At 41.9% G+C, this 27,505-nt stretch overlaps 5 protein-coding genes and 4 pseudogenes across 8 annotated transcripts in view; all 9 read right to left on the bottom strand.

Moving 5' to 3' along the window:
• LOC118811457 (protocadherin gamma-A11-like) overlaps positions 1–27,505 on the bottom strand; it is a 192,282-nt gene that overhangs the window by 69,953 nt on the left and 94,824 nt on the right. The gene's annotated exons all lie outside the window — the stretch shown is intronic.
• LOC118811486 lies at positions 565–3,064 on the bottom strand (annotated as a pseudogene).
• On the bottom strand, positions 593–17,208 carry LOC118811487 (annotated as a pseudogene).
• Positions 3,140–6,170, bottom strand: LOC118811461 (protocadherin beta-16-like). The gene has a single exon (XM_036575691.1). It carries the CDS (start codon positions 6,168–6,170, stop codon positions 3,702–3,704), a length of 2,469 nt encoding a protein of 822 aa, XP_036431584.1. The 3' UTR covers positions 3,140–3,701.
• On the bottom strand, positions 7,191–10,733 carry LOC118811458 (protocadherin beta-16-like). Its single transcript, XM_036575689.1, has one exon. It carries the CDS (start codon positions 10,141–10,143, stop codon positions 7,543–7,545), a length of 2,601 nt encoding a protein of 866 aa, XP_036431582.1. The 5' UTR covers positions 10,144–10,733; the 3' UTR covers positions 7,191–7,542.
• Positions 11,593–14,022, bottom strand: LOC118811483 (annotated as a pseudogene).
• On the bottom strand, positions 17,746–20,636 carry LOC118811460 (annotated as a pseudogene).
• On the bottom strand, positions 21,505–23,950 carry LOC118811473 (protocadherin gamma-A2-like). The gene has a single exon (XM_036575702.1). It carries the CDS (start codon positions 23,923–23,925, stop codon positions 21,520–21,522), a length of 2,406 nt encoding a protein of 801 aa, XP_036431595.1. The 5' UTR covers positions 23,926–23,950; the 3' UTR covers positions 21,505–21,519.
• Positions 24,605–27,356, bottom strand: LOC118811468 (protocadherin beta-16-like). The gene has a single exon (XM_036575697.1). The coding sequence runs from the start codon at positions 27,161–27,163 to the stop codon at positions 24,728–24,730; it is 2,436 nt and encodes an 811-aa protein (XP_036431590.1). The 5' UTR covers positions 27,164–27,356; the 3' UTR covers positions 24,605–24,727.

Raw genomic sequence — 27,505 nt, 5'->3', positions numbered from 1 at the left:
CTGAATGATGTCACAGCCTGGGGAGGATCACGGAATAAGCGCTTAAAGGCCTTCACGCACTGACCAACAGCGTCACACAGAGCCTAAAAAGGTTATTACAACTAGAATATGGTGAAGGATGAAATAATGCAAAGTTAACTGAAATTCGCACCAACGTCTAAACTTAATGCTCAGTAAATATGTTAAAAAGGAAAGTATTTCAGATTATTCTAAAATGCACAACAACTTAGTTAAATGTTTCTTGCTGAAAATTAAAATGAGTATGATAAAACATAAATCAGTAAATCTCAAGGAAACAATATTGTATGTTTTGAAAATGATTACAATTCATAAGAAAACTTGTACAGAAAACTGCTCTAAAAAAAGGAAAGCCTTAGTCTCGACACCACGGACAGAGGCTTAAAAGCATATTCTTTGCTCATGCAGCGGTTAAAAAATCTTAAACTAAACGCGATAGCACAAAACAACAACCTAATAATAATAATAATAATAATAATAATAATAATAACACCAATACAAAATCTCACCTGATCGTCAAAATCGTCATTTATCAGTTTCTCCCTCTGCGCATGCGTCAGAGTCTGTGTTCCACTGGTATCAAGACTAATAATGCTCTGAGTTGGTCTCATGTGCTTCAGATCACTCTTTCTGGAGTCAGTCGTTCTGCAAACCTCATAATTATACACATGCTGTAAAGTCCCCGTCCCTCCTACGTCTGCGTAAAGGGGTGGATAATATGGAATAACTGGCAGATTGGCACCTGATTTATAAAACATCCGCTCACGTCTCCATCTGTAGCATTTGACTGACAGTATGGCTATGATGGAGACGATAAAGAGAAATGAAACTACAGCCAAGGCCAAGACTAGATAGAAAGTCAGGTTGTCGTTGTAATCCTTGTCGTGCGTAAAGTCAGTGAACTCCGAGAGCACTTCAGGGAAACTGTCCGCCACCGCCACGTTAATACTGACCGTAGCTGAACGAGAGGGCTGCCCGTTGTCCTCCACTACAACAGTGAGCTTCTGCTTCACAGCATCTTTATCGGTCACTTGGCGCACAGTTCTTATTTCTCCATTCTGTGCGCCCACTTCAAACAGCGCCCTGTCTGTGGCTTTCTGCAGTTTATATGAGAGCCAGGCATTCTGTCCAGAGTCCACATCAACAGCCACCACTTTAGTCACAAGATAGCCCACATCTGCTGAGCGAGGCACCATTTCAGCCACCACAGAGCCCCCAGTCTGGACTGGGTACAGAACCTGAGGCGCGTTGTCGTTCTGGTCCTGAATGATGATCTTCACACTCACGTTGCTACTGAGAGGAGGGGAGCCTGCATCTTGCGCTATTACGCGGAACTGGAAATCTTTGATCTGCTCGTAGTCAAAAGAGCGCACTGCATGGATAACGCCGCTATCAGCACTGACAGATACGTAAGAGGAGACGGGCACTCCGTTAACCGACGAGTCCTCCAGTATGTAGGAGACTCGCGCATTCTGGTTCCAGTCTGCGTCTCTGGCTCTGACTGTGAATATGGAGAGACCTGGTGTGTTATTTTCTGGAATGGAGGCCTCATATGAGCTCCTCTCAAACACAGGAGCGTTATCATTCACATCTGATATCTGTAAGGAGAGAGTGACGCTGCTGGAGAGAGATGGAGATCCCTCATCAGCGCAGATCACACTGATATTATAACCAGACTCTCTCTCTCGGTCTAAATTACTTTCAGTTACAATACTGTAAAAGTCGCTAGAAGTCGATTGAATTGTAAACGGTATCTTTTCGCTTATTCGACAGTAGACTTGACCGTTGCTATCAGAATCTGGATCATTAGCACTGATTATAGCTATGACTGTTTCTGGTGGCGAGTCCTCCACTATACTGGTGGACTTCGACATCACTGTGATCATCGGCTTATTATCATTTACATCAATAACCTCTAACATTATTTTACTTGAATCAGAAAGGCCACCATTGTCAATTGCTTCTATGTCAATTTGGTAATGCTTGGAGATTTCATAGTCGATGTCTCCGACCAAAGTCACCACACCCTTTTCGTCTACATGAAACATCTCTGACATTCTGTCTATGTTATTCGAAATTGAATAACTTATTTGGCCATTTGAACTTTTATCTTGATCAAAGGCACTAACCGAAATAACTGATGTACCTTTAGGTGAATTTTCAGTTATCACAGCTTTATATACTGGTTTAGTAAAGACAGGAGCGTTATCATTGGCATCAAGCACAGTGATGTGTATCTGCACTGTTCCTGACATTACTGGATCTCCACCATCTATGGCCGTTAGCAATAGCGACATGTTTTCCTGTTTTTCTCGGTCTAACGGTTTTTGTAAAATCATTTCTACAGTTTTGCTTCCGTCAGCTTGGCTACCAATCTTCAGATTAAAATTGTCAGTTGGCGCTAACACATAGCTTTGGAGTCCATTTCTTCCAATGTCTGCGTCGACTGCTTTCTCTAAGACGAATTTTGAGCCAACAACAGCAGATTCACTTATCTCAAAGCGCTTTTCAGTCCTGATAAAACGAGGAGGGTTATCATTAATGTCTGTAACCTCGACGGTAATCCGGTAGAGTTCAATAGGGTTTTCTAGAATTATTTGTAAATGTAGAGCACAAGGCGTTGTCTGTCTGCATAGCGTTTCTCGGTCTATTCTCTCTTTGATCAGAAGCACCCCCCTCTCTTTATTCAGCTCGATGTATTCAGTAGAATCTCCACTAAATACACGAGCTTTTCCTGATTTCAGTCTCTTTAAATCTAAACCTAAATCCTGCGCTATATTACCGACTAAAGATCCTTTGGGCATTTCCTCAGGAATGGAGTAACTGACCTGTCCGCGCACTGAACTGAGAGAGAGGAGACAAATAAACAGCAGTACTTGCCGCGCCATTGTTCTGTCCGACATTCTGACGAGTGACAAAACAGTAAAGGCGATGTCTCCAGTGCTTAAAAGAAGGTTAGCTACACAAAGCAGCGATCCATTTCAAGAAATATTCCAATGTCCTTGAATGCAGTAAAATAAGGTAGATCTATTGCTCCGAAAGACGTTTTCTGCGCTCTGTGTTTGCAGTGCGGCTATAAAGCTCTTTCTCTCTCGCTCTCTTATTTCCACAATGTGGGGGAGGTTCTGCTCAAAATCCGGCTTGCATTCTCCAACACACTGACCAACAGCGGCACTGTGAGTCCAAATTGAAGAACTACACAAACATGAAAAGTGCAATGCATGAGAGAGAATGACTGCCATCAATAAGAAAGAAATAACGCAAAGCAAAGGAAAGGTCTAAAATATACGTAAGATCTGGGAGACAAATATGTGAACTAAAAAAGTGTCTTTCATTTTAACGTGTAAGATAATGAATGTTTACGCACCAAACAACTGAACTGTCATATAGAAAATAGCACTGAATGTAAGCGGTACAAATGTGTGCATAACTAACAAAGTAATATATTTATGACATCAAATCTGTCTTCTAGTTTACGTCATTTTAGCACTAATTATGTTGATAGAAAATATATTGTTTAATGCGCCATTATTGCCGTTGTTACATATGATACACAACATGGTTCAGAATACAGTACATGAGAAAACTGCTCTTAGAACGAAGACCTGAGTTGAAATTTCAGCACCACGGACAGAGACATATAGCGTCTGGTATGCACATTCAGCGACTCTCAAATCTTAAACTCAGCACCCAACCAATATAATAATAATAATAATAATAATAATAATAATAATAATAATAATACAAAGTCTCACCTGATCATTAAAATCGTCGTGTATCAGTTTCTCCCTCTGCGCATGTGTGAGAGTCTGTGTTCCACTGGTATCAAGACTAATAATGCTATGAGTTGGTCTGATGTGCTTTAGATCACTCTTTCTGGAGTCAGTCGTTCTGCAGACCTCATAATTATACACATGCTGTAAAGTCCCCGTCCCTCCTACGTCTGCGTAAAGGGGTGGGTAATATGGAATAACTGGCAGATTGGCACCTGATTTATAAAACATCCGCTCTCGTCTCCATCTGTAGCATTTGACTGACAGTATGGCTATGATGGAGACGATAAAGAGAAATGAAACTACAGCCAAGGCCAAGACTAGATAGAAAGTCAGGTTGTCGTTGTAATCCTTGTCGTGCGTAAAGTCAGTGAACTCCGAGAGCACTTCAGGGAAACTGTCCGCCACCGCCACGTTAATATTGACCGTAGCTGAACGAGAGGGCTGCCCGTTGTCCTCCACTACAACAGTGAGCTTCTGCTTCACAGCATCTTTATCGGTCACTTGGCGCACAGTTCTTATTTCTCCATTCTGTGCGCCCACTTCAAACAGCGCCCTGTCTGTGGCTTTCTGCAGTTTATATGAGAGCCAGGCATTCTGTCCAGAGTCCACATCAACAGCCACCACTTTAGTCACAAGATAGCCCACATCTGCTGAGCGAGGCACCATTTCAGCCACCACAGAGCCTCCAGTCTGGACTGGGTACAGAACCTGAGGCGCGTTGTCGTTCTGGTCCTGAATGATGATCTTTACACTCACGTTGCTACTGAGAGGAGGGGAGCCTCCATCTTGCGCTATTACGCGGAACTGGAAATCTTTGATCTGCTCGTAGTCAAAAGAGCGCACTGCATGGATAACGCCGCTATCAGCACTGACAGATACGTAAGAGGAGATGGGCACTCCGTTAACCGACGAGTCCTCCAGTATGTAGGAGACTCGAGCATTCTGGTTCCAGTCTGCGTCTTTGGCTCTGACTGTGAATATGGAGAGACCTGGTGTGTTATTTTCTGGAATGGAGGCCTCATATGAGCTCCTCTCAAACACAGGAGCGTTATCATTCACATCTGATATCTGTAAGGAGAGAGTGACGCTGCTGGAGAGAGATGGAGACCCCTCATCAGCGCAGATCACACTGATATTATATCCAGACTCTCTCTCTCGGTCTAAATTGTTATCTGTGACTAAACTGAAGAAATTATTTGTGGTCGATTTCAGCGTGAATGGAACATTTGTGTTTAACGAACAATGGACTTTACCATTTTCACCAGAGTCTGGATCTTGAACGTTTATCATTGTTACAACAGTGTCTAACTTTGAGTCTTCAGATATGATATTAAGTTTACTCATTATATTTATAACTGGCGTGTTATCATTTACATCAATTAAATCTACAACGATTTTACACGAATCAGTTAAACCTCCATCATCAGTTGCCTGTATGTGAACTTGATAGTGATGAGCCTTTTCATAATCTAGATTTCCAGCAACTTTAACCTCACCGGTTAACTCATTTATTTCAAACAATTCAGGCATAGTGTCGTCAGTGCTTGTAATTGAATATATTATTTCACTATTAGAACCTTTGTCAGCATCCGTCGCACTTACTGTTGTAACAACGGTGCCTTTTGGTGAATTCTCTGTAATAGTGGTTTTATATACTTCTTGTGTGAAAACAGGTGAATTATCATTAGCATCTAAAACAATGATATTTATCTGCGCAGTGCCAGATAGACGCGGATCGCCTCCGTCTACTGCTATTAGTACGAGGGACAACTGCTCCTGCTTTTCACGATCAAGGGGCTTTTGAAGAATCATTTCAACCATTTTATTACCATCTGGCTGATTTTGCACTTTTAGTGAAAAATTATCCGTAGGGTTCAGAGAATAACTCTGAAGACCATTAACGCCAACATCCGGGTCCACGGCTCTTTCTAAAACAAATTTCGCTCCCGGTACAGCTGACTCACTAATTCTGAATTGCATTTCAGCCCTTTTGAACGAAGGAGAGTTGTCGTTTACATCCATAATCTCGACAGTGACACTATAAAACTCCATTGGATTCTCTAAAATGATCTGAAAATGTAGAGCACAAGGCGTTGTCTGTGCGCACAGCGCTTCTCGGTCTATTCTCTCTTTGATAAGGAGGACTCCCCTCTCTTTATTCAGCTCGATGTATTCAGCGCTGTCTCCAGTATAAATACGAGCTTTTCCTGATTTCAGTCTCTTTAAATCTAAACCTAAATCCTGCGCTATGTTACCGACTAAAGATCCTTTGGGCATTTCCTCGGGAATGGAGTAACTGACCTGTCCGCGCACTGAACTGAGAGAGACGAGACAAATAAACAGCAGTACTTGCCGCGCCATTGTTCTGTCCGACATTTTCCTCTGCGACACGAAAAAACAACAACAACAAAAAAAACAGTATAATCCAATCAGTAATGAGGACGTACGATACTCTTCCAAAAAACAAAAAAAAAATTACATGACAAAATACCTTTATATTTTCCAGCATAAAGAACAATAATGATATATATTTGAAGAGCTGATGTCGACCTTCTGCTCTATGCTCTCTGCTAATGTCTCTTTCTCCTCCTAACGCATTGAAATAAAGTGGGTGTTTCTGCTGTCAATCTCTGCAACACGTTGACCAACAGCGGCACTCTGAGTCCAATATACTGAACTACACAAATAAATTACCAAATGTGAAAACATAAGGAGTATCTTGAGAAATTCAGTACTATGAGAAGATAAAAATGAGAAACGTTGGCACCAAATGCATAGACTTTATAAGCATGTCGAGGGTTCGCCACGACTGGAAAACGAAAACATGCATACCGTGAAATAAATGAGCACTTCAGCACCTTGGACAGAGCAACAAACAAAAGAGAAATGGGACTACGTGTTGAACTTTCTACTAAACTGTGGTCATTTTCTCAAAACAAGATCTAAATACTGAAACGTGTAGAAGAAATAGCGATATTAAATTCAGAAACAACAGAAAACATCTTAACACTGAAGATTCAAAAGCTGATTTTTTAAAGAAACATGCTAATTTGAAAAAGTTAAGAAAATGCACTGATCGGTCGGAAACAAAAACAGCAATACTACTACTGCTAGCAATACTGCTACTAGTAAGTTTTCATGTAATTATTATTAAACCTAAAATATATGGAGATCTGAATAATGTGTCAGTCAAGCAGTAACAACTTAATAAAACTAGGTTTTAATAGGCTGTAAATACATCACGAAGTTTTTAACAAAAAACAGCACCTGATTATCAGAATCAGTATGGGTAAGTTTCTCCCTCTGCGCATGCGTGAGTGTTTGTGTTCCACTGGTGTCCAAGCTAATGATGCTCTCACTGGAAGGTCTGGCATATGTGAACTAAAAAAGTGTCTTTCATTTTAACGTGTAAGATAATGAATGTTTACGCACCAAACAACTGAACTGTCATATAGAAAATAGCACTGAATGTAAGCGGTACAAATGTGTGCATAACTAACAAAGTAATATATTTATGACATCAAATCTGTCTTCTAGTTTACGTCATTTTAGCACTAATTATGTTGATAGAAAATATATTGTTTAATGCGCCATTATTGCCGTTGTTACATATGATACACAACATGGTTCAGAATACAGTACATGAGAAAACTGCTCTTAGAACGAAGACCTGAGTTGAAATTTCAGCACCACGGACAGAGACATATAGCGTCTGGTATGCACATTCAGCGACTCTCAAATCTTAAACTCAGCACCCAACCAATATAATAATAATAATAATAATAATAATAATAATAATAATAATAATACAAAGTCTCACCTGATCATTAAAATCGTCGTGTATCAGTTTCTCCCTCTGCGCATGTGTGAGAGTCTGTGTTCCACTGGTATCAAGACTAATAATGCTATGAGTTGGTCTGATGTGCTTTAGATCACTCTTTCTGGAGTCAGTCGTTCTGCAGACCTCATAATTATACACATGCTGTAAAGTCCCCGTCCCTCCTACGTCTGCGTAAAGGGGTGGGTAATATGGAATAACTGGCAGATTGGCACCTGATTTATAAAACATCCGCTCTCGTCTCCATCTGTAGCATTTGACTGACAGTATGGCTATGATGGAGACGATAAAGAGAAATGAAACTACAGCCAAGGCCAAGACTAGATAGAAAGTCAGGTTGTCGTTGTAATCCTTGTCGTGCGTAAAGTCAGTGAACTCCGAGAGCACTTCAGGGAAACTGTCCGCCACCGCCACGTTAATATTGACCGTAGCTGAACGAGAGGGCTGCCCGTTGTCCTCCACTACAACAGTGAGCTTCTGCTTCACAGCATCTTTATCGGTCACTTGGCGCACAGTTCTTATTTCTCCATTCTGTGCGCCCACTTCAAACAGCGCCCTGTCTGTGGCTTTCTGCAGTTTATATGAGAGCCAGGCATTCTGTCCAGAGTCCACATCAACAGCCACCACTTTAGTCACAAGATAGCCCACATCTGCTGAGCGAGGCACCATTTCAGCCACCACAGAGCCTCCAGTCTGGACTGGGTACAGAACCTGAGGCGCGTTGTCGTTCTGGTCCTGAATGATGATCTTTACACTCACGTTGCTACTGAGAGGAGGGGAGCCTCCATCTTGCGCTATTACGCGGAACTGGAAATCTTTGATCTGCTCGTAGTCAAAAGAGCGCACTGCATGGATAACGCCGCTATCAGCACTGACAGATACGTAAGAGGAGATGGGCACTCCGTTAACCGACGAGTCCTCCAGTATGTAGGAGACTCGAGCATTCTGGTTCCAGTCTGCGTCTTTGGCTCTGACTGTGAATATGGAGAGACCTGGTGTGTTATTTTCTGGAATGGAGGCCTCATATGAGCTCCTCTCAAACACAGGAGCGTTATCATTCACATCTGATATCTGTAAGGAGAGAGTGACGCTGCTGGAGAGAGATGGAGACCCCTCATCAGCGCAGATCACACTGATATTATATCCAGACTCTCTCTCTCGGTCTAAATTGTTATCTGTGACTAAACTGAAGAAATTATTTGTGGTCGATTTCAGCGTGAATGGAACATTTGTGTTTAACGAACAATGGACTTTACCATTTTCACCAGAGTCTGGATCTTGAACGTTTATCATTGTTACAACAGTGTCTAACTTTGAGTCTTCAGATATGATATTAAGTTTACTCATTATATTTATAACTGGCGTGTTATCATTTACATCAATTAAATCTACAACGATTTTACACGAATCAGTTAAACCTCCATCATCAGTTGCCTGTATGTGAACTTGATAGTGATGAGCCTTTTCATAATCTAGATTTCCAGCAACTTTAACCTCACCGGTTAACTCATTTATTTCAAACAATTCAGGCATAGTGTCGTCAGTGCTTGTAATTGAATATATTATTTCACTATTAGAACCTTTGTCAGCATCCGTCGCACTTACTGTTGTAACAACGGTGCCTTTTGGTGAATTCTCTGTAATAGTGGTTTTATATACTTCTTGTGTGAAAACAGGTGAATTATCATTAGCATCTAAAACAATGATATTTATCTGCGCAGTGCCAGATAGACGCGGATCGCCTCCGTCTACTGCTATTAGTACGAGGGACAACTGCTCCTGCTTTTCACGATCAAGGGGCTTTTGAAGAATCATTTCAACCATTTTATTACCATCTGGCTGATTTTGCACTTTTAGTGAAAAATTATCCGTAGGGTTCAGAGAATAACTCTGAAGACCATTAACGCCAACATCCGGGTCCACGGCTCTTTCTAAAACAAATTTCGCTCCCGGTACAGCTGACTCACTAATTCTGAATTGCATTTCAGCCCTTTTGAACGAAGGAGAGTTGTCGTTTACATCCATAATCTCGACAGTGACACTATAAAACTCCATTGGATTCTCTAAAATGATCTGAAAATGTAGAGCACAAGGCGTTGTCTGTGCGCACAGCGCTTCTCGGTCTATTCTCTCTTTGATAAGGAGGACTCCCCTCTCTTTATTCAGCTCGATGTATTCAGCGCTGTCTCCAGTATAAATACGAGCTTTTCCTGATTTCAGTCTCTTTAAATCTAAACCTAAATCCTGCGCTATGTTACCGACTAAAGATCCTTTGGGCATTTCCTCGGGAATGGAGTAACTGACCTGTCCGCGCACTGAACTGAGAGAGACGAGACAAATAAACAGCAGTACTTGCCGCGCCATTGTTCTGTCCGACATTTTCCTCTGCGACACGAAAAAACAACAACAACAAAAAAACAGTATAATCCAATCAGTAATGAGGACGTACGATACTCTTCCAAAAAACAAAAAAAAAATTACATGACAAAATACCTTTATATTTTCCAGCATAAAGAACAATAATGATATATATTTGAAGAGCTGATGTCGACCTTCTGCTCTATGCTCTCTGCTAATGTCTCTTTCTCCTCCTAACGCATTGAAATAAAGTGGGTGTTTCTGCTGTCAATCTCTGCAACACGTTGACCAACAGCGGCACTCTGAGTCCAATATACTGAACTACACAAATAAATTACCAAATGTGAAAACATAAGGAGTATCTTGAGAAATTCAGTACTATGAGAAGATAAAAATGAGAAACGTTGGCACCAAATGCATAGACTTTATAAGCATGTCGAGGGTTCGCCACGACTGGAAAACGAAAACATGCATACCGTGAAATAAATGAGCACTTCAGCACCTTGGACAGAGCAACAAACAAAAGAGAAATGGGACTACGTGTTGAACTTTCTACTAAACTGTGGTCATTTTCTCAAAACAAGATCTAAATACTGAAACGTGTAGAAGAAATAGCGATATTAAATTCAGAAACAACAGAAAACATCTTAACACTGAAGATTCAAAAGCTGATTTTTTAAAGAAACATGCTAATTTGAAAAAGTTAAGAAAATGCACTGATCGGTCGGAAACAAAAACAGCAATACTACTACTGCTAGCAATACTGCTACTAGTAAGTTTTCATGTAATTATTATTAAACCTAAAATATATGGAGATCTGAATAATGTGTCAGTCAAGCAGTAACAACTTAATAAAACTAGGTTTTAATAGGCTGTAAATACATCACGAAGTTTTTAACAAAAAACAGCAATTAATATTATAAGACGCTCACCTGATTATCAGAATCAGTATGGGTAAGTTTCTCCCTCTGCGCATGCGTGAGTGTTTGTGTTCCACTGGTGTCCAAGCTAATGATGCTCTCACTGGAAGGTCTGGCATATGTGAACTAAAAAAGTGTCTTTCATTTTAACGTGTAAGATAATGAATGTTTACGCACCAAACAACTGAACTGTCATATAGAAAATAGCACTGAATGTAAGCGGTACAAATGTGTGCATAACTAACAAAGTAATATATTTATGACATCAAATCTGTCTTCTAGTTTACGTCATTTTAGCACTAATTATGTTGATAGAAAATATATTGTTTAATGCGCCATTATTGCCGTTGTTACATATGATACACAACATGGTTCAGAATACAGTACATGAGAAAACTGCTCTTAGAACGAAGACCTGAGTTGAAATTTCAGCACCACGGACAGAGACATATAGCGTCTGGTATGCACATTCAGCGACTCTCAAATCTTAAACTCAGCACCCAACCAATATAATAATAATAATAATATAATAATAATATAATAATACAAAGTCTCACCTGATCATTAAAATCGTCGTGTATCAGTTTCTCCCTCTGCGCATGTGTAGAGTCTGTGTTCCACTGGTATCAAGACTAATAATGCTATGAGTTGGTCTGATGTGCTTTAGATCACTCTTTCTGGAGTCAGTCGTTCTGCAGACCTCATAATTATACACATGCTGTAAAGTCCCCGTCCCTCCTACGTCTGCGTAAAGGGGTGGATAATATGGAATAACTGGCAGATTGGCACCTGATTTGTAAAACATCCGCTCACGTCTCCATCTGTAGCATTTGACTGACAGTATGGCTATGATGGAGACGATAAAGAGAAATGAAACTACAGCCAAGGCCAAGACTAGATAGAAAGTCAGGTTGTCGTTGTAATCCTTGTCGTGCGTAAGGTCAGTGAACTCCGAGAGCACTTCAGGGAAACTGTCCGCCACCGCCACGTTAATATTGACCGTAGCTGAACGAGAGGGCTGCCCGTTGTCCTCCACTACAACAGTGAGCTTCTGCTTCACAGCATCTTTATCGGTCACTTGGCGCACAGTTCTTATTTCTCCATTCTGTGCGCCCACTTCAAACAGCGCCCTGTCTGTGGCTTTCTGCAGTTTATATGAGAGCCAGGCATTCTGTCCAGAGTCCACATCAACAGCCACCACTTTAGTCACGAGATAGCCCACATCTGCTGAGCGAGGCACCATTTCAGCCACCACAGAGCCCCCAGTCTGGACTGGGTACAGAACCTGAGGCGCGTTGTCGTTCTGGTCCTGAATGATGATCTTCACACTCACATTGCTACTGAGAGGTGGGTTTCCTCCGTCCTGCGCTTTTACGCGGACATTAAACTCTTTTGTTTGCTCGTAATCAAAAGAGCGAACAGCCAGAATCTCTCCGCTCTCTGCATGAACTGAAATATAAGTGGAGGCTGAAACTCCGTTAACGAGAACATCCTCAAGAAAATATGAAATGCGCGCATTGTTACCAGAGTCTTTATCACTTGCTGTGACTGCAAATATAGACACTCCAGGTGTGTTATTTTCCATCACATAAGCGGTGTAAGACTGACGCTGGAACACAGGGGCGTTGTCATTGACATCAGATATTTTAAGCGTCAACGTTTTGTTCATAGATAAAGAGGGAGAGCCCTCATCAGTAGCTGTTATTGTAATATTATATTCAGAAACTTTCTCACGATCTAAACGGTGTTCAGTGACTAAACTGTAGAAATTAGAAGAAGATGATTTAATTTTGAATGGCAGGTTTGAATCTACTGTGCATTTAACGTGTCCATTTCTCTCTGAATCTACATCTTTGATGTTCAGCATAGCAATTATAGTCTCGGGAGGCGAATCTTCTGGAATTGGGTTCGAGAACGAAATAAGGCTTATTACTGGGTTATTGTCATTTACATCAGTTATTTCAATATTGACCTTACTAGTGTCAGTTAAGCCGCCCTTGTCTGTTGCTTCCACGTATAATTCGTACTTTTTTGTTTTCTCAAAATCTAAAGAACCACTCACTGAAATCGTTCCAGTACTACTATTAATATCGAACAGGTCTGATATGCTTTCACTACTTTGAGAAAATGAGTATGTTATGTCTCCATTTGTTCCCTGGTCCACGTCCGTAGCGCTAACGGTCAAAATTGCGGAGCCTTTCGCAATATTTTCTGGGATAGAAACTCTGTAAACCGCCTCACTGAAAACTGGAGCGTTGTCATTTACATCAAGAACAATAACGTTTATTTTTATTGTGCCTGTTTTTTGCGGACTGCCACCATCAAATGCCGTCAAAATCAGCTTGTGTTCGCTCTGCACCTCCCTGTCTAGAGGCTTCTGCAAAAGCATCTCAACAAATTTTGTATCATCAGACAGGGTAGGGATTTTAAGTACAAAGAAATCGGATGGGTGAAGCTTGTAAGTCTGCAGCGAATTTTGACCTACATCAGGATCTTTAGCACTGTCAAGCGACAAACGAGCTCCAGGCAGAGCTAATTCGCTTATTTGAAAATTGATCTCATTTTTCGCAAAAACAGGAGCATGATCATTAATATCTAATATTTCTACATCAATTCTGTGCAGCTCCATCGGGTTTTCTAGAATGATCTGGAAATGTAAGGAGCATGGAGTGACCTGGGCGCACAGCTCCTCTCTATCTATCCTCTCTGTCACTACCAGAGTCCCTCTATCCACATTTAGACCGATGTACTCACGACTGTCCTCCGTGAAGATCCGCGCTCGACCAGATTTCAGTCTTTTAACATCCAAACCGAGATCCTGAACGATATTTCCCACAACAGAGCCCTTATTCATCTCCTCAGGAATGGAGTAACGGACCTGCCCGCGCGCAACGGTCAGAACAAAGACAAGTAGAATGAGACGCTGCGTCAGCCATGGAGAAATCCAGACGGTGTAGCTGCTTCTCCGGCCTTCGAGAGAACAAAGAGCAGCCATTTTCCAACTACGACAGTCTTGTTTAGACGTTATAACTATGATTCAAGAACCGAACCGATTGAAAAACGAAAAATTATACCAGAATCCCAGTAAACCATTGCAGGAACCGCTTGAGCATTTGAGAAACAAAGCCAAATGAAATACTGCAATTCTACTTCGTGATGTCAGAAATAGAGGAGTGTCTAGTATATTCCTTTAAGCCCTCCACACGCTGTCCAACAGCGGCACTTAGAGCACTAAAGACATATTACAACCAAAATATAATCCAAGCAAATGCACTGTATTTCAATTTAGTTTCAGATTCAGGGCATATGATACAATGCAGTAAAGTTGTTTATGATAGAAATCAGCATAGTAACTGCGCTGCCACAAAATTTAGCAAAGACTTTTAAGTGTTAACAAAGCAATAAGGAGCCAGGGCTAATACGTGATTATTATAATTACCATTTACAGAAAAAGAAAAAGTGTGAGAATTATGTTTTAACCCATGAAACCCATTTTAATTAATCACAAGTGAATATTTCACAATGATCACATAAATGATATACTGTGCTGCTGTATCTCTATTAGGAAAATTACATTTTCCAGCTGCTAGAACTCACCTGGTTATCAGAATCGTCCCTTATATTCGGTTTTCCCCTCTGCGCATGCGTAAGCGTCTGTGTTCCACTAGAATCCAAACTAATGATGCTCTCACTGGAAGGTCTGGCATATTTCAGATCGCTCTTTCTGGAGTCAGTCGTTCTGCAGACCTCATAATTATACACATGCTGTAAAGTCCCCGTCCCTCCTACGTCTGCGTAAAGGGGTGGGTAATATGGAATAACTGGCAGATTGGCACCTGATTTATAAAACATCCGCTCACGTCTCCATCTGTAGCATTTGACTGACAGTATGGCTATGATGGAGACGATAAAGAGAAATGAAACTACAGCCAAGGCCAAGACTAGATAGAAAGTCAGGTTGTCGTTGTAATCCTTGTCGTGCGTAAAGTCAGTGAACTCCGAGAGCACTTCAGGGAAACTGTCCGCCACCGCCACGTTAATATTGACCGTAGCTGAACGAGAGGGCTGCCCGTTGTCCTCCACTACAACAGTGAGTTTCTGCTTCACAGCATCTTTATCGGTCACTTGGCGCACAGTTCTTATTTCTCCATTCTGTGCGCCCACTTCAAACAGCGCCCTGTCTGTGGCTTTCTGCAGTTTATATGAGAGCCAGGCATTCTGTCCAGAGTCCACATCAACAGCCACCACTTTAGTCACGAGATAGCCCACATCTGCTGAGCGAGGCACCATTTCAGCCACCACAGAGCCCCCAGTCTGGACTGGGTACAGAACCTGAGGCGCGTTGTCGTTCTGGTCCTGAATGATGATCTTCACACTCACATTGCTACTGAGAGGAGGGGAGCCTCCATCTTGCGCTATTACGCGGAACTGGAAATCTTTGATCTGCTCGTAGTCAAAAGAGCGCACTGCATGGATAACGCCGCTATCAGCACTGACAGATACGTAAGAGGAGACGGGCACTCCGTTAACCGACGAGTCCTCCAGTATGTAGGAGACTCGCGCATTCTGGTTCCAGTCTGCGTCTCTGGCTCTGACTGTGAATATGGAGAGACCTGGTGTGTTATTTTCTGGAATGGAGGCCTCATATGAGCTCCTCTCAAACACAGGAGCGTTATCATTCACATCTGATATCTGTAAGGAGAGAGTGACGCTGCTGGAGAGAGATGGAGATCCCTCATCAGCGCAGATCACACTGATATTATATGAACTTTCACTTTCTCGGTCTAAAAGACTATCAGTCACAATGCTGTAAAATCCTGAAGCTGTTGATTTGATTGAATAAGGGATGTTATCAGCGATGAGGCATGACACTTGCCCATTTTCTCCTGAATCTCGATCATTGACGCTCATCATAGCTATTACAGTATTGGGAGGCGAATTTTCTGGTATTGAATTTGACTTCGATATTATATTAATTATCGGGCTGTTGTCATTAATATCAATCAGGTCCACAACAATTTTGCTGGAGTCAGACAATCCACCATTATCTATGGCCTCGATATCAATTTGATAATTCGTTCCTTTTTCGTAGTCAATTTGGCCAATCAAAAAGACATCACCATTTTCCCTTATGCTGAACATTTCTGACACAGCATCTGTATTAGATATCAAATAACTAACGTGTCCATTTGGTCCTTTGTCCGCATCTGAAGCGCTTACCTTGGTCAGTAATGACCCTTTAGCGGAATTTTCAGTTATAACAGCTTTATACACTGGTTTTGTGAAAACAGGGGCATTATCATTGGCATCGAGAACAGTAACATGAATCTGAACTGTTCCAGTCATCTGTGGCTCGCCGCCATCTATAGCTGTCAACAACAAGGACATTTTCTCCTGCTTTTCACGATCGAGCGGTTTTTGTAAAATCATTTCAACCTTTTTAGTTCCATCTATCTGACTGTCCAGCTTCAAATTAAAATGGTCAGTTGGTGTTAAAATATATCTCTGCAGACCATTAATACCAATGTCTGCATCGATCGCTTTCTCCAGCACAAATTTTGATCCAACAACCGCAGACTCGCTTATTTCAAATCGTTTCTCGTTATTTTTAAAGCTCGGAGCGTTATCGTTTGTATCTGTAATTTCAACGGTCACCCTAAACAGCTCAATTGGGTTTTCCAATGTAATCTGGAAATGTAGAGCACAAGGCGTTGTCTGTCCGCACAGCGCTTCTCGGTCTATTCTCTCTTTGATAAGGAGGACTCCCCTCTCTTTATTCAGCTCGATGTATTCAGCGCTGTCTCCAGTATAAATACGAGCTTTTCCTGATTTCAGTCTCTTTAAATCTAAACCTAAATCCTGCACTATGTGACCGACTAAAGATCCTTTGGGCATTTCCTCAGGAATGGAGTAACTGACCTGTCCGTGCACTGAACTGAGAGAGACGAGACAAATAAACAGCAGTACTTGCCGCGCCATTGTTCTGTCCGACATTTCTCTTGGCGACACTCAACGACGTTTTAAATTAATCCATATAAATTGATTTCCTTATCGATGTCCAAACGATCAACAATGAAAAAAAATAAGTTAGAAGTGGCTGGAACAAAGCAGATTAGTGATCTCTGCGGTTCGTGTCCTTTCTTCTCCCTCTGTGCTCTCGTAATGTCGGTTTTCTTTCTTCTCTGGAGATAACGGTGGGAACTACCAACCTTAAATCTCCACACACTGACCAACAGCGGCACTCAGAGTTCAATCTGATGAACTACATTAGTAGAGTTAAGAGGCATTTATTTTAATTTAACTTGGAGAAATCGAGTCTATAGCGAAAGAGTAAAGCAGAAAAATTTTCAAAAATGTGACAGACTATAAAATAAATATGAAATGATTATATACCTTGGGATCAGTGACATTTTGCAATTTCCATTTTAGAAATCTCAAAAACTATTCAAAAAGATATACTAGACTGTTCTTTAGAATTTATTATGAAGTTGCCATAAAACTCTCTTAACAGTCCTGTAAGTTTGTCATAAAACCCACAACAATATGCTAAATTAAAACAGTACGCGGAATGTAGGAACGACGGTTCAAATGCATATTACTGCCTAAGTGCATGAGAATGGGTAAATACATAAGTTCTGATATAGGGAACGTCTCCAAACATGAGAGAATTTCAGCACCATGGTCAGCGAGACACTACCAACAGGCAAAAAAAGCGTTTCCGTAAAGTAAGAAAAGCGTGATGATATTTCAGGGTTAGAAAAACAGGTAATTAAACAATGAAGCTCACCTGATCACCAGAGTCATTCGAAAGTTTCTCCCTCTGCGCATGCGTCAGAGTCTGTGTTCCACTAGTGTCCAAGCTAATGATGCTCTCACTGGAAGGTCTGGCATATTTCAGATCACTCTTTCTGGAGTCAGTCGTTCTGCAGACCTCATAATTATACACATGCTGTAAAGTCCCCGTCCCTCCTACGTCTGCGTAAAGGGGTGGATAATATGGAATAACTGGCAGATTGGCACCTGATTTATAAAACATCCGCTCACGTCTCCATCTGTAGCATTTGACTGACAGTATGGCTATGATGGAGACGATAAAGAGAAATGAAACTACAGCCAAGGCCAAGACTAGATAGAAAGTCAGGTTGTCGTTGTAATCCTTGTCGTGCGTAAAGTCAGTGAACTCCGAGAGCACTTCAGGGAAACTGTCCGCCACCGCCACGTTAATATTGACCGTAGCTGAACGAGAGGGCTGCCCGTTGTCCTCCACTACAACAGTGAGCTTCTGCTTCACAGCATCTTTATCGGTCACTTGGCGCACAGTTCTTATTTCTCCATTCTGTGCGCCCACTTCAAACAGCGCCCTGTCTGTGGCTTTCTGCAGTTTATATGAGAGCCAGGCATTCTGTCCAGAGTCCACATCAACAGCCACCACTTTAGTCACAAGATAGCCCACATCTGCTGAGCGAGGCACCATTTCAGCCACCACAGAGCCCCCAGTCTGGACTGGGTACAGAACCTGAGGCGCGTTGTCGTTCTGGTCCTGAATGATGATCTTCACACTCACATTGCTACTGAGAGGAGGGGAGCCTCCATCTTGCGCTATTACGCGGAACTGGAAATCTTTGATCTGCTCGTAGTCAAAAGAGCGCACTGCATGGATAACGCCGCTATCAGCACTGACAGATACGCAAGAGGAGACAGGCACTCCGTTAACCGACGAGTCCTCCAGTATGTAGGAGACTCGCGCATTCTGGTTCCAGTCTGCGTCTTTGGCTCTGACCGTGAATATGGAGAGACCTGGTGTGTTGTTTTCTGGAATGGAGGCCTCATATGAGCTCCTCTCAAACTCAGGAGCGTTATCATTCACATCTGATATCTGTAAGGAGAGAGTGACGCTGCTGGAGAGAGATGGAGACCCCTCATCAGCGCAGATCACACTGATATTATAACCAGACTCTCTCTCTCGGTCTAATTCCGCGTCCGTTACTAAACTAAAGAAATTACTTGACGTGGATTTTAGTGCAAAAGGAACATTTTGGTTTGTTGAACACTGCACTCTACCACTGTCTCCCGAATCACTGTCCTGAACATTTATTATTGAAATTACGGTTCCTATTTTTGCATTTTCAGAAATGTCATTTGATTTTGACATAATGTTGATTAAAGGACTGTTGTCATTCGTGTCAATTACATCTATAATTACTTTACACGTGTCAGAATAACCGCCTTCGTCTGTAGCAAGTACGTCAATCTCATACGATTTTATTTTCTCAAAATCTATGTTACCAGTTACTCTCAGTATTCCGTCGTTGTTGTTAATCGCAAATACATTCGCAGCGCCTGGATTGTTTGATAACGCATAAGATATCAATCCATTTGGGCCTTCATCCGCATCGACAGCATTTATCGTAGTCAAAAATGTTCCTTTCGGAGAATTTTCGGTAACGCTGGCTTTATACACAGACTGGGAGCAAACTGGTGCATTGTCATTAGCATCTAGAACGTTAATCTGTATCTGCATTGTGCCAGACATCTGCGGATTGCCTCCGTCCACAGCGGTCAATAGTAACGTCATATGTTCCTGTTTCTCTCGATCTAGTGGCTTTTGAAGCACCATTTCAACGTTTTTGCTACCACTGGATAAGCTTTGCAATTTAATAACAAAATTGTCGGTGGGTTTTAAAGTATAGCTTTGTAGTCCGTTAATGCCAACATCTTCGTCAACAGCCCTCTCTAGAACAAACCTCGCCCCACTCAGCGCTGATTCACTAATTTCAAATTTCATCTCACTCTTACTGAAATGCGGAGGATTGTCGTTTACATCAGTAACCTCTATCATTACACTGAAAAACTCCATTGGATTCTCTAAAATGATCTGGAAATGTAGAGCACAAGGCGTTGTCTGTGCGCACAGCGCTTCTCGGTCTATTCTCTCTTTGATAAGGAGGACTCCCCTCTCTTTATTCAGCTCGATGTATTCAGCGCTGTCTCCAGTATAAATACGAGCTTTTCCTGATTTCAGTCTCTTTAAATCTAAACCTAAATCCTGCGCTATGTTACCGACTAAAGATCCTTTGGGCATTTCCTCAGGAATGGAGTAACTGACCTGTCCGCGCACTGAACTGAGAGAGACGAGACAAATAAACAGCAGTACTTGCCGCGCCATTGTTCTGTCCGACATTTTCCTCTGCGACACGAGACGAATCATATTTTCCAGGCAGTTATGAGAAAACCAAAATATTTGTATAAAATGAAGAGGCTCAGGATTAAAAAGGTGTTGATAAACAGCCAAAGTAGTCAGAAATCCATGAAAAAATGTACCAAACTCGTTATCACCACGCTTCGTGACATCTCCTTTGCTTTTCTGTTTTCTGCTTACGTCTCTTTCTCTTTTTCTCCTCTTATATAGAGTTATTGGGGGAGGATGCATTGCTAGAAAACCCTCAACACATTGACAAATAGCGGCACTCTGAGTCCATTGAGGGGAACTACATCAATGAAAACGAACTTTAAATAACAGAGTACAGGAGCTGTCAGGTGAGTCACATCATGCCACAGCAAGAAGGGGCAACCACATTAAACACACACACACACACACACACACACACACACACACACACACACACACACTCACGCGTCTATGTATATGATGTATTGCACAATGTGAAATTTCACTTAGTTATAATACGAATAACTCTATATCAGTTTAACTTGCAGATCACCTGTGTGGACCCCACTATCAGCCATTTCAATATAATTTATGTATATATTCTGCAATGTCAACACAACTAACCTTGCTTTACTGCAGTGGTCGCCAACCTTGGCCCTGGAGAGCTGCCTTCCTGCAGAGCCCAGTTCCAACCACAATTGGACACACCTGCACCAGCTAATCAGCCTTTTCCCAAGTCCCTGATTGGCTGCATCAGATCTAACAGAGTTACGTAAGGGGCGGGGCAGCTGATTATATACAGGTTTGAACTAAACTCTGCAGCAAGGTAGCTTACCAGGACCAGAGTTAGAGAAGATTGCTTTAATTTATTGCCAAATGGTATCCGTGAAAGCATTCCTGGAAATATGCGTCTATAACCTGAGACCTCTATTTCAGGACCACGGTCAGCGACGAAGCGTAAATAACTACAACACTATAGTCATTGTATCATTATTACAGTAAAGCTTCGGAAAATAAGTTTAAAAAATATAGAGCAAAAGATCATGAAGTACACTGAAAATCACAATTACACTTGTACTCAAGTACTTAATTACAAATCATATGTAACGCGGGAAATAAGACAATAAAAAAGGAAATCATGCAATCTACATCATGTCAAGCAAAGTGATAACAAAAACTTTGGTTAAAAGATTCGAGTCGAGACTCAACAATTATGTACAATTAACTTCAGGTAATCATTTAAGATCAATATGCTCTTTAAATTTTCTGTGAAAAGAAAACAAAAACGGAACAGCCTTAGATATTTGCGCATATGTGCTTATTTTGGAAAGCGCTACAAATTAAAAGTAAAACATTTAGTCTAGACTGTTACTGTCAGGAATATCAAATGTATAAAATGAATATCAGAAAACTAGTAGAAAATATGTAACATTAATAATCCTAAATAGTATTGCCCACCTGATCGTCGACCTCGCTCAGTTTCCCCCTCTGCGCATGCGTCAGAGTCTGCGTTCCACTGGTGTCCAAACTAATGATGCTCTCACTGGAAGGTCTGGCATATTTCAGATCACTCTTTCTGGAGTCAGTCGTTCTGCAAACCTCATAATTATACACATGCTGTAAAGTCCCCGTCCCTCCTACGTCTGCGTAAAGGGGTGGGTAATATGGAATAACTGGCAGATTGGCACCTGATTTATAAAACAGCCGCTCACGTCTCCATCTGTAGCATTTGACTGACAGTATGGCTATGATGGAGACGATAAAGAGAAATGAAACTACAGCCAAGGCCAAGACTAGATAGAAAGTCAGGTTGTAGTTGTAATCCTTGTCATGCGTAAAGTCAGTGAACTCCGAGAGCACTTCAGGGAAACTGTCCGCCACCGCCACGTTAATATTGACCGTAGCTGAACGAGAGGGCTGCCCGTTGTCCTCCACTACAACAGTGAGCTTCTGCTTCACAGCATCTTTATCGGTCACTTGGCGCACAGTTCTTATTTCTCCATTCTGTGCGCCCACTTCAAACAACGCCCTGTCTGTGGCTTTCTGCAGTTTATATGAGAGCCAGGCATTCTGTCCAGAGTCCACATCAACAGCCACCACTTTAGTCACAAGATAGCCCACATCTGCTGAGCGAGGCACCATTTCAGCCACCACAGAGCCCCCAGTCTGGACTGGGTACAGAACCTGAGGCGTGTTGTCGTTCTGGTCCTGAATGATGATCTTCACACTCACATTGCTACTGAGAGGAGGGGAGCCTCCATCTTGCGCTATTACGCGGAACTGGAAATCTTTGATCTGCTCGTAGTCAAAAGAGCGCACTGCATGGATAACGCCGCTATCAGCACTGACAGATACGTAAGAGGAGACGGGCACTCCGTTAACCGACGAGTCCTCCAGTATGTAGGAGACTCGCGCATTCTGGTTCCAGTCTGCGTCTCTGGCTCTGACTGTGAATATGGAGAGACCTGGTGTGTTATTTTCTGGAATGGAGGCCTCATATGAGCTCCTCTCAAACACAGGAGCGTTATCATTCACATCTGATATCTGTAAGGAGAGAGTGACGCTGCTGGAGAGAGATGGAGACCCCTCATCAGCGCAGATCACACTGATATTATAACCAGACTCTCTCTCTCGGTCTAAATCACCATCGGTTACTAAACTGAAGAAACTGGCAGACCTAGACTTTAATGTGAAAGGTATGTAATCGTCTATAGAGCACTGAACTTTGCCATTTTCTCCTGAATCTGGATCCGCGGCATTTATCATTGCAATTACAGTACCAGGTAATGAGCTCTCAGATACAGCTTTCGATTTTGACATAAGGTTAATGGCTGGTTTGTTGTCATTTGTGTCAAGGACATCAACAATGACTTTGCAGGAATCAGAGTGACCTCCCTGGTCTGTAACTTGAACGTCAATCTCATGAGAACGCGTAATTTCATAATCAATATCGCCTATTAATGTCAGCACACCATCCTCACCATTTATTTCAAACAGGTCTTCTTCGACACTGTTTGTTATGGCATACGTAAGTTTTCCGTTTGGTCCCTCGTCGGCATCAGTCGCGGTAACAGTAGCTACAACTGTGCCTTTTGGTGAGTTTTCAGCCACACTGGTTTTAAACGCGGACTGAGAACATACAGGCGCGTTGTCATTAGCGTCTAATACGGTAATCTCTATCTGCATTGTGCCAGACATCTGAGGGATGCCTCCATCTACAGCAGTTAGCAGCAATGTTAAATGTTTCTCTTGCTCGCGATCCAAAGGCTTCTGTAAAACCATTTCTACCTTGTTATTACCCGCTGACTGGCTCTGTGGATTTAAGATAAAATGATCACTGGGTTTTAACGAATAGCTATGTAGCCCGTTAACACCGACATCATGATCAATTGCTCTTTCCAGTGTGAATTTCGCACCGGTTTGTGTAAATTCACTAATTTCAAATTTCATTTCAGTTTTTTTGAAGAGAGGTGGATTATCATTTACGTCTGTGATTTCGACAGCAATGCTGTAAAATTCCATCGGGTTTTCCAGAATGATCTGGAAATGTAGAGCGCAAGGCGTTGCCTGTCTGCATAGCGCTTCTCGGTCTATTCTCTCTTTGATAAGGAGGACTCCCCTCTCTTTATTCAGCTCGATGTATTCAGCGCTGTCTCCAGTATAAATACGAGCTTTTCCTGATTTCAGTCTCTTTAAATCTAAACCTAAATCCTGCACTATGTTACCGACTAAAGATCCTTTGGGCATTTCCTCGGGAATGGAGTAACTGACCTGTCCGCGCACTGAACTGAGAGAGACGAGACAAATAAACAGCAGTACTTGCCGCGCCATTGTTCTGTCCGACATTTTGCTAGATGGAATGTCTGGCAAAAAGATGTTTGGGACTGAAAGATTTAAATCCAGTCGGTTTCAGGTCAACAAATCCCACTACAGCAAGAATAAAAAAAGTGAATCGGTATTTCCAAAACAAATCAGAGCTGCATTTCTCCACGGATTCTTTCTCCCTTTCTTCACCTTCTCGGACTGTGCTCTCCTTTCTCTCTCTGACATGGCAAATGGTTGTCGAGGCTCTGCATGAAACCTGCTATCTGAATCTCAGCACACTATCCAACAGCGGCACACTGAGTCCAACACGATGAACTACACAAATATTACAACTAACTTATATTTGCTTCCACGAAGCTCAGAGAGGCATTTTCCAGGAGAAGCAATATCATTCCAATATAGTAAGTAGACCAAAAAAATAAATAAATAAAAAATAAGAAGACTGAGAAGAACAACAAGAGAAATGATAAAAAACTTGACTGGAATATAATTTGTTAGTCAAAACGTATAAAGTAATACGCAGTTTGAAAACAGCTGAAACTAACGCCGAAAACTTAATCAAATACAACTACTCACAAATTATAAAAGCAGACTTTTAAAAATCGTTATATGTATAAGTACATAAAAGACACGATGTAAAGTTAGCTTGCCTGGGTGCTCATCATAACTTCAGAACCATGGCCAGCGAAAGACACAAAACCCTTTTTCCATTCAGACATTATTTTGAACCGACTACCTTTAAATTATAAAGGAAATGTAAAGACAGATAAACAAATGCTGCCTTAAAAATTAAAGTGACCTATGAAAACAAACAAATAAGATTTTAGATGAAACACTTAGACACATGATTAAAGCTCACCTGTGTATCAGAATTATCAGTGGCCAGTTTCTCCCTCTGCGCATGCGTCAGAGTCTGTGTGCCACTGGTGTCCAAGCTAATGATGCTCTCACTGGAAGGTCTGGCATATTTCAGATCACTCTTTCTGGAGTCAGTCGTTCTGCAAACCTCATAATTATACACATGCTGTAAAGTCCCCGTCCCTCCTACGTCTGCGTAAAGGGGTGGATAATATGGAATAACTGGCAGATTGGCACCTGATTTATAAAACATCCGCTCACGTCTCCATCTGTAGCATTTGACTGACAGTATGGCTATGATGGAGACGATAAAGAGAAATGAAACTACAGCCAAGGCCAAGACTAGATAGAAAGTCAGGTTGTCGTTGTAATCCTTGTCGTGCGTAAAGTCAGTGAACTCCGAGAGCACTTCAGGGAAACTGTCCGCCACCGCCACGTTAATATTGACCGTAGCTGAACGAGAGGGCTGCCCGTTGTCCTCCACTACAACAGTGAGTTTCTGCTTCACAGCATCTTTATCGGTCACTTGGCGCACAGTTCTTATTTCTCCATTCTGTGCGCCCACTTCAAACAGCGCCCTGTCTGTGGCTTTCTGCAGTTTATATGAGAGCCAGGCATTCTGTCCAGAGTCCACATCAACAGCCACCACTTTAGTCACGAGATAGCCCACATCTGCTGAGCGAGGCACCATTTCAGCCACCACAGAGCCCCCAGTCTGGACTGGGTACAGAACCTGAGGCGCGTTGTCGTTCTGGTCCTGAATGATGATCTTCACACTCACGTTGCTACTGAGAGGAGGGGAGCCTCCATCTTGCGCTATTACGCGGAACTGGAAATCTTTGATCTGCTCGTAGTCAAAAGAGCGCACTGCATGGATAACGCCGCTATCAGCACTGACAGATACGTAAGAGGAGACGGGCACTCCGTTAACCGACGAGTCCTCCAGTATGTAGGAGACTCGCGCATTCTGGTTCCAGTCTGCGTCTCTGGCTCTGACTGTGAATATGGAGAGACCTGGTGTGTTATTTTCTGGAATGGAGGCCTCATATGAGCTCCTCTCAAACACAGGAGCGTTATCATTCACATCTGATATCTGTAAGGAGAGAGTGACGCTGCTGGAGAGAGATGGAGATCCCTCATCAGCGCAGATCACACTGATATTATAACCAAACTCTCTCTCTCGGTCTAAATCATTTTCAGTTACAATACTATAGAAATTATCAGATGCCGATTTCAGCCCAAGAGGCAGATTTTCATTTATTGAACAAATAACTTTTCCATTGTCTTCTGAATCCGGATCTTGCACGTTCATCATAGCAACTACTGTCCCTGGTTTAGAATCCTCACTTATTTTTTGTGTCATTGTCAATATATTAATTAAAGGAACATTATCATTTGCATCTATAACATCAACAAGCATTTTGCATGAGTCTGTGAGTCCACCTTCATCAGTAGCTTGAAAATGTATTTCATAATGACGAGACTTTTCAAAATCAATTTCTCCCCTCACCAATACCTCTCCATTATTTTGGTCCACTTCAAATATTTCACGGACATTGTCCATTGTGTTTGTTATGCTGTAAATAATTTCACCGTTACCATCGTTATCAGCATCTGATGCGCTAACTTTACCGAGGACTGTGCCTTTCGGAGCGTTTTCTCTCACTGTGGACTTATAAAAAGGCTGCGTAAAAACTGGTGCATTGTCATTTACATCTAATACTGTTACATGTATTTGCGCAGTGCCAGACAATTTTGGGTCACCTCCATCTACCGCTGTCAGAATTAAAGAAATCCTATCTTGCTTTTCTCTGTCAAGCTCCTTTTGTAAAACCATTTCAACCAGTTTAGTTCCGTCAGGCTGATTTTTCATTTTCAGAATGAAATTGTCTTTAGGACTAAGAGAATAGCTTTGAAGGTCATTTATACCGACATCCGGATCCATGGCCCTTTCCAACATAAATTTACTTCCTATTACTGCCGATTCACTGATTCTAAATTTCATTTCGGACTTTTCAAAGGTTGGGGGGTTATCATTAATATCTGTTATTTCAACGGTTATTCTCAACAGCTCGACTGGATTCTCTAAAATGATCTGAAAATGTAGAGCACAAGGCGTTGTCTGTGCGCACAGCGCTTCTCGGTCTATTCTCTCTTTGATAAGGAGGACTCCCCTCTCTTTATTCAGCTCGATGTATTCAGCGCTGTCTCCAGTATAAATACGAGCTTTTCCTGATTTCAGTCTCTTTAAATCTAAACCTAAATCCTGCGCTATGTTACCGACTAAAGATCCTTTGGGCATTTCCTCAGGAATGGAGTAACTGACCTGTCCGTGCACTGAACTGAGAGAGAGGAGACAAATAAACAGCAGTACTTGCCGCGCCATTGTTCTGTCCGACATTTTCCTCTGCGACACGAAAAAAACAGAGTGAAATCCACAAAGAAATTACTCGACTGCGGCGATAACTGAGGAATATATGCCAGTATTTTGAAATATCATGGGAATTGTGTTCTGTTCTCCAGAACAAAAGATATCCATGCACAGTATCTCCGTGTTATCGTGTGTCCTTTGGCTGCTTACCCCCTTACGTATTTTCGTTCTTTAATAAAGACGAAGAAGGGGTGGTACTTCTGGGTATCAGAAACTACAACATGTTGTCCAACAGCGGCCCTCAGAGTTCACTACGATTAAATACAAGCATATGAACTCGATTCGAAAATATGAAAAGCTCCACTCCAAAAC

The sequence above is a fragment of the Colossoma macropomum genome, unplaced genomic scaffold, assembly GCF_904425465.1.
Source record: "Colossoma macropomum unplaced genomic scaffold, Colossoma_macropomum, whole genome shotgun sequence".
In the NCBI taxonomy this organism is placed as follows: Eukaryota; Metazoa; Chordata; class Actinopteri; order Characiformes; family Serrasalmidae; genus Colossoma; species Colossoma macropomum.
Note: the sequence above shows the minus strand (reverse complement) of the source record. Positions and strands in the feature narration are given on the sequence as shown.

Coding starts and splice junctions, on each gene's coding strand:
- LOC118811461 (XM_036575691.1), bottom strand. CDS start 6,170: ATGTCGGACAGAACAATGGCGCGGCAAGTACTGCTGTTTATTTGTCTC.
- LOC118811458 (XM_036575689.1), bottom strand. CDS start 10,143: ATGCTGGAAAATATAAAGGTATTTTGTCATGTAATTTTTTTTTTGTTT.
- LOC118811473 (XM_036575702.1), bottom strand. CDS start 23,925: ATGTCGGACAGAACAATGGCGCGGCAAGTACTGCTGTTTATTTGTCTC.
- LOC118811468 (XM_036575697.1), bottom strand. CDS start 27,163: ATGTCGGACAGAACAATGGCGCGGCAAGTACTGCTGTTTATTTGTCTC.